This window comes from Hyla sarda, chromosome 8, assembly GCF_029499605.1.
Source record: "Hyla sarda isolate aHylSar1 chromosome 8, aHylSar1.hap1, whole genome shotgun sequence".
NCBI classification, from domain to species: Eukaryota; Metazoa; Chordata; class Amphibia; order Anura; family Hylidae; genus Hyla; species Hyla sarda.
The window spans coordinates 51,341,839-51,357,290 of NC_079196.1; the positions used below are offsets into that span (position 1 = coordinate 51,341,839).

General features: G+C 43.9%; 1 protein-coding gene across 1 annotated transcript in view; it reads right to left on the reverse strand.

Annotated features, from left to right (window-relative positions):
- Positions 1 to 1,424: 1,424 nt before the first annotated feature.
- CFAP210 (cilia and flagella associated protein 210) overlaps positions 1,425 to 15,452 on the reverse strand; it is a 31,232-nt gene continuing 17,204 nt past the window's right edge. The window contains exons 6-9 of the mRNA XM_056535610.1: positions 14,882 to 15,021; positions 13,207 to 13,399; positions 3,554 to 3,718; positions 1,425 to 1,901 (exon numbers count right to left, since the gene is read on the reverse strand). Of these exons, the coding sequence (XP_056391585.1) occupies positions 1,539 to 1,901; positions 3,554 to 3,718; positions 13,207 to 13,399; positions 14,882 to 15,021 (861 nt within the window). The 3' untranslated portion in view covers positions 1,425 to 1,538. The remainder of the gene's footprint in view (positions 1,902 to 3,553; positions 3,719 to 13,206; positions 13,400 to 14,881; positions 15,022 to 15,452) is intronic.

Consider the following 15,452-nt stretch of genomic DNA (forward strand, 5'->3'; position numbering starts at 1 on the left):
AGACACACTTCAAAAGTGTCTAAAGTGTATAATAAACTTGGTGAATGGCCTGTAAGTCAGTTTTTTGGCACAACTGGAGTTGTAGTCCAGGCAAAATTGGTGGCTCGCTTCAATGGGATCTGAGCTCCAGTAACCTAGTACAGCAATTACATAATATATTGAGCTAAGGGTTCCAGCTCAGGACACTATATTTACTTTCAGGCGCCGTAGCTCACTTAAGTGTCGGCAGCCCACTGATCACCTATTAAAGGCCTATTCTACAGATAGGCCATCAATCAATTTTGCCTGGTATATTTTACTATAAACTAAATTACTGTGTAGAATTTTTTGTGTATGACTAGATTTGTTGCTCTTGTGTTGTTTATGTTGAAACTACACCTCCAAGAATGTGGCTGGCAAAGCATGCTGGGAGTTGTAATAGCAGCTGTTAAGCAACAGGTTTGGAACCACTTCACCACAGACGTTCAAATGGCAATCGTTTTAAATGTCTAATGACAGACCTAACATCTGGAAGGAAGATAGCTGTTTGTGAAATTTTCAGCCAAAGGTAGGATCTTTCGGAAATAATGTTATCAGTCTATTCTCATTTCCAGAAAGATCATTCTTACTTCTGTCGGTGTCAATGATTATATATGACCAGCCTGGATACCTGTTTTAGCTAATACAGACTAAATTCTGCATGGCAATGTTTGAGAAGCAATCTCTGAACAATCAATCATTTCTGATAATCGTTCCTATTCCTATTTTTCGCCGTATAAGACGCACTTTTTCTTCCCCAAAACTGGGGAGGAAAAGTTGGTGCGTCTTATATGGCAAATACATATTAAAACCCTGTCCTATCGCGGCGGTCCCTGCGGCCATCAACGGCCGGGACCCGCGGCTAATACAGGACATCACCGATCGTGGTGATGCCCTCTATTAACCCTTCAGATGCGGTGATCAATGTGTCTGAAGCGAAAGTGACACTAACCTGGTTGCTCAGTCAGGCTGTTTGGGACTGCCGCGGTGAAATCGCGGACACCGGGAGGATCCTTACCTGCCTCCTCGGTGTCTGCTCCTTGCCGGGCTCCCCTGCATGGCCGGCGCTCTCTTTCATTGTCAAAAGATTCTAAACCAAATACAATGTAAAGTATAGGACAGTGGTCTTCAACCTGCGGACCTCCAGATGTTGCAAAACTACAACTCCCAGCATGCCCGGACAGCCAACGGCTGTCCGGGCATGCTGGCAGTTGTAGTTTTGCAACATCTGGAGGTCCGCAGGTTGACGATCACTGTCCTATACTTTACATTGTATTTGGTTCAGAATCTTTTTTTTCTAGATTTTCATCCTTTAAAATTGGGTGCGTCTTAAATGGCGAAAAATACGGTACTTCTAACTAATGGGTACGACCACCTTTGGGATGGCTTGTTATATTAATTAGAAAAAAACAAGTTTCACAATTGAAGATCTCATTGACTTGTATTTAAATGATACAGACATTTGTATAAAGTGAAGTCACAGAATCTCCACAATACTTATGCTGAGAAATCATCCCTAATCAAAATGTAAAACCGAGTCTTCTCTTCCCTTGTTGTACATTACCAGAATCATTTATTTCCTTTATTTGTTGGGTGGTCTCATTCTGATACGTCGGCAGCTGAACTCCACTGGTGTCCTGCACTTGATAACTAGGTTGAATGCCTCCCCTGTCTGAGTACACAGGACCACGTCCTCCCCCAGTGCCCTTCTGTGCTGCCTTCTTCAGCAGCAGTGGGTTTCGGTCAGCTTTGGTCACGGAATCAATCACCTGTTTGGCATACTCCTGAAATATTTCTTCTTCCTTACTTATCAGGGCTTCATTCTGCTTGACATACTCTAACTCTGCTTCTCTTTCTGCTTGTGTCATAGTCTTCTTCTGCGCCTATAAAAATAAGCAGGATAGACGGTAGAATTAAAGGGGTTCTCCGGTGCTTAGACATCTAATCCCCTATCCAAAGGATAGGGGATAAGATGCCTGATAGCGGGAGTCCCGCCGCTGGGGACCCCCGTGATCATGCACGTGGCACCCCGTTTGTAATCAGTCCCCGGAGCGCGTTCGCTCCGGGACTGATTACCGGCGACCGCAGGGTCGGCGGCGTGTGACGTCACGCCTCCGCCCCCGTGTGACGTCACGCTCCGCCCCTCAATGCAAGCCTATGGGAGGGGGCGTGATAGCTATCAATCCCCCTCCCGTAGGCTTGCATTGAGGGGCAGAGCGTGACATCACATGTGGGCGGAGGCGTGATGTCACACGCCGCCGGCCCTGCGGTCGACCATAATCAGACCCGGAGCGAACACGCTCCGGGTCTGATTACAAACGGGGTGCCGCGTGCATGATCCCGGGGGCCCCCAGCTGTGGGACTCCCGCGATCAGGCATCTTATCCCCTATCCTTTGGATAGGGGATAACATGTTTAAGCACCAGAGTACCACTTTAAGAATCAAAGAAGCACAATTATTGGTAGAGTTGAGCGAACTTACAGTAAAATGGCTCGTAGCGAACCTCACAGCTCGGTTGTTGATTACTTTAGTGTGCATAAATTAGTTCAGTTGCCTGGAAAAGGCGGATACAGACCTATGAGACCTAAGACTGTCATCCCGGACTTTTCCAGGCAACCAGAGTCCTTGGAAAGCTGAACTAATTTACGCAGACTAAAGTAATCAACAGCCGAGCTGCGAGGTTCGCTACGAGCCAATTTACTATAAGTTCACTCAACTCTAATTATTGGAACTAAGTTTTGCATAATTGGGTACTCCGGCGGAAAACTTTTATTTTTTTAAATCAACTGGTGCCAGAAAGTTAAACAGATTTGTAAATTACTTCTATTAAAAAATCTTAATCATTCCAGTACTTATTAGCTGCTGAATACTACAGAGGAAATGGTTTTCTTTTTGGAACACAGAGCTCTCTGCTGACATCACGACTACAGTGCTCTCTGCTGACACCTCTGTCCATTTTAGGAACTGTCCAGAGTAGGAGAAAATTCCCATAGAAAACATATGCTGCTCTGTACAGTTCCTAAAATGGACAGAGATAGAATGGGCAGAGAGCACTGTGCTCATGATGTCAGCAGAAAGCACTGTGTTCCAAAAAGAAAATCATTTTCTCTGTAGTATTCAGCAGCTAATAAGTACTGGAGGATTAAGATTTTTTAATAGAAGTAATTTTCAAATCTGTTTAACTTTCTGGCCCAGTTGATGAAAAAAAAATAAATAAGAAAAAAATAAAAGGGTTTTCCACCGGAGTACCCCTTTAACATTGCCTTTTCCTGCTGTTCTACTGAACCAGTGTTCCCCAAGCAAGGTGCCTCCAGCTGTGGCAAAACTATAACTCCCAGCCTCCGGCTGTCTGGGCATGCTGGGAGTTGTAGTTTTGCCACAGCTGGAGGCACCCTGCCTGGAAACACTGTACTGAACCGTAAAGTTCAAATTTTTTTTTTGTTTCATTCAGTACATCTGTGTAATATGGCCACTTGACCAAGAACACCCCCCTCCCCATTCATTTTAAGCTAAGTTTTCTGGGTGCTATTCTTACCATCTGCTGGATCTGAAGTGTTTGTACATTCTTACATTCCTCCTCTGCTCTCTTCATTTTCTCCTTTTGCTGAGCAATAAAGAAGTTATCGGCTTCTCTTATCTCATATTGAGCCTGGAATCCTTTCAATTTTTCTTCCTTCTCTTCTTTTTCTTTCTTCTTCCTCTATTAAAAGTATATCAAATACAGTTTAAATAAACAGCTAAATAAAACTCAATTTTAACCCCTTAACGACCAAGGACGTATATTTACGTCCTTGGCCGGCTCCCGTGTCATATCGGGTCGGTCCCGGCATGTATCTGATGCTGGGACCCGGGGCTAATAGCGCGTGGCAGTGATCGCGATGCCGCGCGCTATTAACCCTTTAGTCTAAACCGAAAGTGAAAGCTGCCCGGCTGCTCAGCGGGGCTGATTGGGACTACCGCAGTGAAAATGCGGTGTCCCGATCAGCTGGGACACGAGCGGGGGTCCTCTTACCTGCCTCCGGCGTGTCCCCTCGGCGACTGATTGCTCCAAGCCTGAGATTCAGGCTTGAGCAATCGACCGCCGATAACGCTGATCATAGCAAAGCTATGGCTTTACAGTGAACAGTGCTGGCAATCAGGGTGTGCAGTGTTATAGGTCCCTATGGGAGCTATAACACTGCAAAAAAAAAAAAATAAAAAAATAAATAAATAAATGTGATTTAACCCTTTCCTTAATTAAAGTTCAAATCACCCCCCTTTTCCCATAAAAAAAAAAAAAAAAAATAGCATGTAAATATACGTGGTATCGCCGCGTGCGTAAATGAACTATAAAAATATATAATTAATTAAACCGCACGGTCAATGGCGTACGCACAAAAAAATTCCAAAGTCCAAAATAACGTATTTTTGGTCAAAAAGTCCGATCAATACAAAAATGGTACCTCGAAAAACTTCGCGCAAAAACTGAGCCCTCATACCGCCCCATATGTGAAAAAATAAAAAAGTTATAGGGGTCAGAAGATGACAATTTTAAACGTATACATTTTCCTGCATGTAGTTATGATTTTTTACAGAAGTGCGACAAAATCAAACCTATATAAGTAGGGTATCATTTTAACCGTATGGACCTACAGAATCATGATAAGGTGTCATTTTTACCGAAATATGCACTGCGTAGAAACAGAAGCCCCCAAAAGTTACAAAATTGGTTTTTTTCTTCCATTTTGTCGCACAATGATTTTTTTTCCGTTTCGCCGTAGATTTTTGGGTAAATGACTGATGTCACTGCAAAGTAGAATTGGTTGCGCAAAAAAATAAGCCTTCATATGGATTTTTAGGTGCAGAATTGAAAGGGTTATGATTTTTAAAAGGTAAGGAGGAAAAAAAGAAAGTGCAAAAACGGAAAAACCCCGGGTCCTTAAGGGGTTAACAATGATGGGGGAGATTTATCAAAACTTTTCCAGAGGAAAAGTTGCCCAGTTACCCATAGCAACCAATCAGATCGCTTCTTTAATTTTGCAGAGGCCTTCTTAAAAATGAAAGAAGCTCTTTCCTCTGGACAGGTTTTGATAAATCCCCCCATTATCTTTATAAATGTTTTCTCCCAGCTGTGCATGGCTTCCTCCATATCAGTATCAATACCTTCCTGCCTCAGTATAGAAGTATTACTCTAGTATAAATACAGTAAAATCTGGTTAACACTGCTATATTATGATCACACCAGCTTCATTATTACTGCACAACATCCCACAATGATTTTAGTAAACCTAATTTTGCTGATCTTAAAGGGGTATTCCAGGCAAAACATATACACATACACACATATATATATATATATATATATATATATATATATATATATATATATATATATATATCAACTGGCTCCGGAAAGTTAAACAGATTTGCAAATTACTTCTATTAAAAAAATCTTAATCCTTCCAATAGTTATTAGCTTCTGAAGTTTTCTGTCTAACTGCTCAATGATGATGTCACGTCCCGGGAGATGTGCCTGATGGGAGAATATCCCCATAGGAACTGCACAGCTCCCGGGACGTGAGTCATCAGAGAGCAGTTAGACAGAAAACAATAACTCAACTTCAGAAGCTAATAACCATTGGAAGGATTAAGATTTTTTAATAGAAGTAATTTACAAATCTGTTTAACTTTCCGGAGCCAGTTGATATATAAAAAAAAGTTTGGGCCTGGAATACCCCTTTAATTCAGTTCAGTAGAATCACTGATGATCAGGTTGTTGCTTTTATAATGTGGTCATGGAAAACCAGTTTTTTTATATATCAACTGGCTCCAGAAAGTTAAACAAATTTGTAAATTACTTGTATAAAAAAATCTTAATCCTTTCAGTACTTATGAGCTGCTGAAGTTGAGTTGTTATTTTCTGTCTAAGTTCTCTCTGATGACACCTGTCTCGGGAACTGTCCAGAGTAGAAGCAAATCCCCATAGCAAACCTCTTCTACTCTGTGCAGTTCCCAAGACAAGCAGAGATGTCAGCAGAGCAATGTTGCAAGACAGAAAAGAACAACTCAACTTCAGCAGCTGATAATTATTGGAAGGATTAAGATTTCTTAATAGAAGTTATTTACAAATATGTTTAACATTCTGGAGCCAGTTGATCTAAAAAAAATAAAAAATTTCCCCCTGGAATACCCCTTTAACCTCTTCAGGACCCATGACGTATGCATACGTCATGTCTTTTCCTGGTCTCCGCCGCTCACCCGGTGGAGATCGGAAGCAGATAACTGCTGAAATCCTTCAGCAGGGATCCAGAGCAAACGCCGAGGGAAGCCATGTAGGCCCCCCATGTCGGTGATCGCCGCAAATCGCAAGGGAAATCGCCCTTGCGATCTGCGGCGATACCGGGCTGATCGGGTCTCTGGGACCCGACCGCCCGGTAATTTCGCATGATCCCGGCTGTCACAGACAGCCAGGACCATGCTAACGTATAGGAGCGAGGTGGCAAACCTGCCAACTCCTCCTATTCCCTGCGATCTGTCAGTTAGTTAACCGACCAATCGCAGGGAGTAGATCTTCAGCCGCGGCCGGGCCCTTTACAGCAATGCACGTCGCCGTAAAGCGACATGCATTGCTGTATTGGGACCCTATATACTACAACTCCCAGCATGCCCAGACAGCCCTTGGCATCTGGGCATGCTGGGAGTTGCAGTTTTGCAACATCTGGAGGTCCACAGTTTGGAGACCACTGTGCCTTTCCAGATGTTGCAAAACTACACATTCTCAGCATGCCCTTACTGTCCAGGCATGCTGGGAGTTGTAGTTCTGTAACATCTGGCCCTTCAGATGTTGCAGAACTACAACTCCCAGCATGCCTGGACAGTTTTGGCATACTGGGAGTTGTAGTTTTGCAACATCTGGAAGGGCACAGATTGGGAACCACTGTATTAGTGGTCTGAAAACTGTAGTCCTCCAGATGTTGCAAACTACAACTCCAAGCATGCTGGGAGTTGTAGTTCAGCAACATCTGGCTCTAAAGATGTTGCCGAACTACTACTCCCAGCATGCCTGAGAATGTTTGGGAGTTGTGGTTTTGCAACAACAGGAGGCACACTGGTTGGGAAACATTGTCTGTTTCCTAACTCAGTGTTTCCCAACCCGTGTGCCTCCAGCTGTTGCAAAACTATAACTACCAGCATGCACTGATCGACTGTGCATGCTGGGAGTTGTAGTTTTGCAACAGCTGGAGGTCCCCCCCTTGTGAATGTACAGGGTACATTCACATGGGCAGGGGGCTTACAGTGAGTATCAGGCTGCAAGTTTGCGATGCAGCAAATTTTGCGCGGCAGCTCAAACTCGCAGCGGGAAAATCGCTGTAACCCCCCCTGCCCGTGTGACTGTACCCTAAAAACACTACACTACACTAACACAAAATAAAATAAAAAGTAAAAAACACTACATATACACATACCCCTACACAGCCCCCCTCCCCTCCCCAATAAAAATGAAAAACGTCTGGTACGCCACTGTTTCCAAAATGGAGCCTCCAGCTGTTGCAAAACAACAACTCCCAGTATTTCCGGACAGCCGTTGACTGTCCAAGCATGCTGGGAGTTTTTCAACAGCTGGAGGCACCCTGTTTGGGAATCACTGGCGTAGAATACCCCTATGTCCACCCCAATGCAAATCCCTAATTCAGGCCTCAAATGCGCATGGCGCTCTCACTTTGGAGCCCTGTCGTATTTCAAGGCAACAGTTTAGGGTCACATATGGGGTATCGCCGTACTCGGGAGAAATTGCCTTACAAATTTTGGGGGGCTTTTTCTCCTTTCACCCCTTATGAAAAGGTGAAATTGGGGTCTATACCAGCATGTTAGTGTAAAATTTTACACTAAAATTTTTCATCAAATTTTGGGATTTTTCACCAAGAAAGGATGCAAGTTACCAAAAATTTTTACCACTAAGTTAAAGTAGAATATGTCACGAAAAAACTATCTCGGAATCAGAATGATAATTAAAAGCATTCCAGAGTTATTAATGTTTAAAGTGAAAGTGGTCAGATGTGCAAAAAATGGCCGGGTCCTAAGGTGTAAAATGGCCGGGTCCTAAGGTGTATAATGGCTGGGTCCTTAAGGGGTTAACATACATAAGAGCAATTGACAATGGAAGAAAAATATGTGTGTGTATACACAGCTATTCTGTACGGGCATCAAGGGAATACATAGTTCCCAGGAGGGGTTTGAATGCAGGTCCCAGGAACGTATTGAAAGTAGGGGCTATCCTTAAACTGTTTTGGAAAAAGCCTAACAAAGGGCATCCAAACAGGATAGAGAATTTCTACCTAGAAAAACCATGTACAGTGTATCCCTATGCCCGGGCTGCAAAAGATAAACAAAATAAACTTTAATGCACCTTCCTACGTCGGGATCACACTCTTCCTAGGGACAGGAAAGTCGGACAGCTGTCAGCCTATCACCGGACGCAGCGATGTTTGGCCTCGGCCGGTGATAGGCTGAGCCCACTGTCATGTAAGAAGGTGTGTTAAAGTTTATTTTGCAACATTTTATTATGCTTGTGGGTGACACGTGAGTATACTTAATGGGGGGGGGGGGCAGAACAGCATTTGTGGGTCACATATGATTAGTTACCCGATGTGGGGACAGCACAGGACTGGTTTTTCAATCCCGCTCCCGATGATTTTTTTTTTGACCAATCCCGCCCGCTCCCGTAGGGTGTTTGCCATTTTGTAAATTGTGGGGAATTCCATTTCTGCGCAGTGCACTTTTTGGTAAAAATGACACCATATCTGTATTCTGTAGATCCAGACGGTTGCAAGGATACCCAATTTATATAGGTTTTATTTTATTTTACTACCTTAAATTTTTTTTAACTACATGCACCAAAATTAGTATGATTAAAATGGTCCTCTTCTGACCCCTATAACTTTTTACATTTTTTCTGTATAGGGAGATGTATGAGGGCTAATTTTTCGTGCCATGGTCTGTATGGTGTTTATTGGTACCATTTTTGTTTTGAGGGGACTTTTTGATCGCTTTTTATAATTTTTTATGGCATATAAAAATGACTTAAAAAAATGCGCAATTTTGGACTTAAGTATTTTTTATATGTGTACGCCATTGACTGTGCAATTTAATTTACATCATTTTTTAATAGTTCAGACATTTACGCATGCAGTGATACCACATACGTTCATTTATCTCTTTTCCATAATTTTATTAAAAAAATGGGAAAGGATGGGGGGATTCAAGTTTTTATTAGGGAAGAGGTTAAAGGGAAGTGGTTAATTTTTTTACACTTTTTGTTATAGCTCCCATAGGGTATGAGCAGACTGCAGAGCATTGCACTCTAGGGTCTGTAGACGACCCTAGGGTGCAATGTTCTGCAGTCTGCACATTCCCCCATGTGTATAGCAGTGTGTGTGTGCGTGTATGTACATTTCTATACATGTGGGGGTATGTGCAGAGTATTGCATCTTAGTCTGTAGTACCCTAGGGTGCAATGCTCTGCACATACCCACCCCCACGTGTATAGCAGTGTGTGTGTATGTACATTCCTATACAGGTGGGGGGGTATGTGCAGACTGCAGAGCATTGCACCCTAGGGTCTTTAGAAGACACTGGGGTGCAATGCTCTGCAGTGCACTTACCCCCATGTGCATAGCAGTGCAGAGGCCCTGGCTGATCACTGAGATGCAGTCACTTACATACCCAGCTGGGGCAGCAGCACGTGCACAGTGCACTCTGAGTCTCTGTGTGTGAACATTGGTGGCAGCTCTCTGACCTACTGGGCTGGCAGGATAAGATGGAGTGTACAGTACAGAACACAATCCTCCAGGGCAGGCTAAGCTCAACGGGCTCCACAAAATGGCGTGGAGGCTGCAGCAGCAAGGGGAGGATACAGTACTGGGATGGGCACTGGGAGTGTGAGACACTCAGTCACTGTCTCATTTCGAGTTATATTGAGGTTGACCGCCCGCAGCAGCCTCCTGACCGCCCATGCCCGCACGTTTTGGGTTTTGGAAGTTGTACATGGTGTCCCCCACCTTTTGTGTGACAGAAATAGGGTGAAAGTGTCTCGGTGCAGCTTAAAGGGGTTCTCCGGTGCTTAGACATCTTATCCCCTATCCAAAGGAGCGTGTTCGCTCCGGGTCTGATTATCGGCGACCACAGGGCCGACGGCGTGTGACGTCACGCCTCCGCCCCCGTGTGACGAACGCTCCGGGGACTGATTACAAACGGGGTGCCGCGTACAAGATCACGGGGGTTCCCAGCGGCGGGACTCCCGTGATCAGGCATCTTATCCCCTATCCTTTGGATTGGGGATAAGATGTCTAAGCACCGGAGTACCCCTTTAAAGACTTTGTTTGCTGCAGAACCAAATTGGTGGTTTATAGGGAGCACTATATGGCAGACGCATGCACGATTACAGGAACACATCTATTCCCTCAAATGCTGGAAGCGCATGGGGTAAATCTAAAGACAAAGGGGGAGATTTATCAAAACCTGTTCAGAGGAAAAGCAACCAATCAGATTGCTTCTTTCCTTTTGCAGAGGCCTCGTTAAAAATGAAAAAAGAAATCTGACTGTTTGCTATGGGCAATTTTTCCTATGAACTGGTTTTGATAAATCTCCCCCAAAGACTTTGGCAAAGAGAAAAGGTGAGAGAGATGGAGTGAATATGGGAAGGTGTTGTTCCAGGCTGAGGCTTGATGGATAATGCGCACTGGCGCACAAGGTAGTCTGGGTCTTAACAGCAAGTTGGATTTTAGTATGTTTATGTGATACTCTCGCTTACTGCAATATAGTGTTCCAGTTTTGTTTCTTTTTAATGTTTTTAACTCTTTTACTATGTTGGAGATATTCGTCCACTAATGTCCTCACCAGGTGTATTTCACCAGTGCCAACGTCAGTCAAGGAAGTACAAATCGTGCCGGTGTCGGTGTCTCCCCTCCCCTGCTTTTTGATATGATACTGTACCCTAAATAAAAAAGTATATTGCAACTGGACTCACAATTGAAACAATAAAATCCTTCCTTAATGTAGGCTCAATGCAAACTAGTTAAAGGGGGTTAAAAAAAGAACCACAATATATACACCTATAAGCGCACTAGGCACAAAAACAAATAACCCCCATGAACAATAATACATAAAATGGTTAAAGAATTTTATTTTAATCAGCAAAAAATTTATATTAAAAACATTACATAAAAATCACACAATGACAGAGTAATAAAGTTATACATTTATGTGGATACTGGGGTGAAAGTCCTGTTATAATGTATGATCTGCATGTCTATTACTAATACGTCTGCTACATGCTTAAACACATTAGAAAAGTGCAAGCTAACAAGAGATGATCGATAATACAAAGGCAGAATATGACCCAATAGTAAAAAAAGTGCATAAATCTAGTTTAAAAAACTAATAAAGTGCACAGGTGCCATACATGTGTGATAGCGGCAAAATACAAATAAGAATAATAAGCAAAAGTGTAGCAGCAGATACATACAGCACCCAGGACTCACCCCAGCCCCACAGTAAACCCCCAAGGTGTTTCACCGGGAAGGGCTTTATCCAGGAGTGTGACACATAAGTGACACATTGATTTCTACTACAAGACATTAAACAGAAAGCCAACTTTTTTTCTAAGGGAGGCCTTAAATTTGCATGTGGCGGACATGTTCAAAATGTTATTCTGAGGTATGTTTTACTGATGGCGCACATGGATATATTCAAAAAGGTCTCCATAGCCCCTATATAGTGGTGACAGCAGGAGTGAAAGCCGCTGGCATGTTGCCTTTATATTCAGGGATGTTGGAATTGTATCGCCCGATGCCCGGGACATGCAGTTCTGGGCGCCGGGCAGGTAAATTCATCAGGCATTTAGCCCTGCTTCAGGCAAGCAGCGATAGGAAGAATTCACCTATGACGAGGAAACACTGTCTTGCCCCGTCACTAAACTGCTATACACTGCAGCTGTATGCTGCAGCATATAGCGAGCCTTCCTGGCGGAGGTGCGCGTGATGAGTAACGTCATCGCAGGTGCCACGCAGGACGAAGGGATGCTGAAGTCCTGCACAGAGCGTTTGATGACGTCACTCACTGCGCGCATCTCCGCCAGGAAGTCCCCGCAGGGAACACGGAGATGTAAGTAGCAGTGAGTTACTTACTCAAACTTGGCTACTTACTATATAAGGGAGGACCTGCCTACCACTATGGGCTACCCTATGTACTTAGGGCAGTGCTTCCAAACCATGTTGCCTCCAGCTGTTGCAAAACTACAACTCTCAGCATGCCCGGACAGCCTTCGGCTGTCCGGGCATGCTGGGAGTTGTAGTTTTGCAACAGTTGGAGGCACCCTGGTTGAAACTTAGGGGGTATAATTGTTTAAATGGGAGCCCTACCTACTGGGGGTCATATATATCTGGGGGCCTTTCTACCTACTGGGAAGCCCCACCTAATCATCAGGTGGGGCTCCCCAATAGGTAGACAGGCCCCCAGATAGATACGACCCCCATCAGTGATGGGAGTCTTATCTATCTGGGGGCCTGTCTACCTACTGGGGAGCCCTACCTGATGGAGGTCATATCTATCTGGGGGTCTAACTACCTATTGGGGAGCCCTACCTGATGGGGGTCATATATATCTGGGGGCCTATCTACCTACTGGGGAGCCCTAACTGATTGGGGTCATATCTATCTGTGGACCTGTCTACATATGGGGGAGCTCTACCTAATGGGGGACATATCTTTCTGGGGCTCTGTCTGCCTACTGGGGGAGCTCACCCTTCCTACCCACTGGGGGGGGGGGGGGGGACATATCTATCTGGGGCATTATTTACTTACTAGGGGATCCCTACCTGTCTACCTACCTGATGAGGGGACGTATCTACCTGATAAAGGGACATACCTTCCTGAAGGGGGGACTACCTACTTAATGGGGCGGACTTACTTACCAGGGGCCCTATCCACCTAATGGGGTGACATACTGGTCTACTATTAAGTTTCTATTAATAAAGACCTTATTTACATACTATTTTGGTTGGAATTATTTTATGTACCAGGACAAGTTGATTGTCATGAGGGACAAGTAGATTGTGCTTCGTTTTAGTCCCATGGACAGGTAGTTTTTTTATTTTATTTCCACACCCCTGATATTACAGTTAAATAAAAGACCCAAGGATCATGTACTCACCATGGCGATTCTGTGCTCTGTAATTGCCTTCAGATCTGCTTTTCTTTTCTCCTCTTTTTCCATAACTTCTTTTTTGAGCTTTGCTTCCATTTCCTCCAGAGCGTTAGTTAGACGTTCTTCTTCATCATCAAGCTTTTGCTTCATCTGTGCTGCCAGCAGCTCAGTGATTTTATCCCTGCGTTCCACTGTTTTTCTATTTCACATAAAGACGAGGAAATCTACATTGTATCTTCATATACAGTGATCCCTCAACTTACAATGGCCTCAACATACAATAGTTTCAACATACAATGGTCTTTTCTGGACCATTGTAAGTTGAAACCAGACTCAACATACAATACTACATGTCAATGGCTGGAAGAACCGACCAATCAGAATAGGCATTCATTGGTAAAACACCTCTATTACTGAAGTGCATGCACTGACTCGTGTCTGGTAGCGCCCCCTGCAGTACAGGGAGGTATTACATGTTCTGTACTCTTTACCTGTGCCAGGCTTGGCTGCTCATTTGGACACCACCAGGGAGCGGCTCCATGTTCCTTTTTTAGGACACTGTGTACTGTACAGGACCCCGAAGAAGCTCCTGTACTCTACATAGACCAGTGTTTCCCAAGCAGGGTGCCCCCAGCTGTTGCAAAACTACAACTCCCAGCATGCCCGGACTACATCTCCCAGCAGATCTTTCTTACTTTTATATGTAAGGATTTGCTTTATCTATATTAGTTATCTACTTATTTTTCTTTAGTCCTCACTTTTTCCTATTTTTGGATGACATTTTGGTGGCTTCAGAACCAATTACCAGTTATGGTCTCAACATACAATGGTTTCAACATACAATGGTTTTCCCGGAACCAATTAATATTGTAACTTGAGGGACCACTGTATATGCATGCTATAACTTATTCACCTTTAAAGATGTTAGAGAATTGCTTAAATAAGATGTTCTCTTAAATCCTATCTTTACAAACAGATGTACAGGATAACCCTGCAGGACAGCAGAATGACTGTCACAGCCTGTTTGTTGCTGCCCTTTACAATAATAAACCTGTAGGTACTTGTTCAAGTCATGTGTTCTCCCTATGTATGATATGTAGAGTTGCCACTAGGCCGATTATCCACGACCCAACTGGTATTAGGAGAAAGGTTGGTGCTTGTAATGATTTTTCACCAGCAATAATTTGATATGCAGCCAAGCTCTTCCTACCCTGCAGTCAGTCTTTTCATGTAACTTCTACCCCTATACTCTGCAGCTGCAGCATCAGTATGCCAGAGTGGAGACCATCCCCACAGCTGCCAAACTAAAGAATCCTGCCCAACCTGGACAGACTGCCTCTATGACCAGCCTTCATATCAGTCTCAGCATAGTGAGCATTATTCACTGGCTATGCTGGGACTATGTATACCCACTTATATACTTATAGTACCTCACTTTCCTTTACTTGTACATCTACAGTAGTGCTTTAGAACCAGAGTGCCTTCAGCTGTTGCAAAACTACAACTTTCAGGATGCTGGACTGTCAAAAGCTATCTGGGCATGCTGGGAGTTGTAGTTTTGCAACAGCTGGAGGCACCCTGGCTGAGAAACCCAGATCTATAGTGCCCAGAGGCTACTTTTTGCTGATTGCCTCCAAAAAGTAGAAAAATGCATAGTTTTTAGGTTTATCAAAGTCCTCACCTATATAATTGCTCTTCTCTCTCCCTTTTAAGATTTGCCATTTTTTTCTTTGCAAGAACATAGCGTCTTATCAGGTCGTCATTCTCTTCTTCCATCTGCTTTTCAAGTGCTTGAAGGAGGTCTCTATCAGCCATATGTGCCTAGGAATATTGACAGTGTAAATGTATTGATTTCTTTTCGTAGTTTTTTTCTGGATTGAGATTACATTACAAGGGTACTCTGGTAGTAAACAACTTATCCCCTATCCATGCACGGACCCCCCCGCAATCCCTTGCCCGTTGCCCAGTTCTCCCTATGCACGAAGCTGTGTCGACCACCACAAGGAGTGGTGAAAAAAAACACCCCCTCCATGCATCTCTATGTGAGAGCCAGAGATACTGTGCTTGTGTATCTCCTTCTCTCCCATAGAGACGCGTGGAGGGGGCATGTGTCAGTGCCAGCTCCATGCATGGGGAGAGCCAGGGTGCCGAACCCCCGCAATCAGACACTTATCCCCTATCCTGTTGGAAGAAGATCAGTAACAAATCACTAAGTGCTTATGTCCTTTCAATTCAGACCATTACTGATCAAA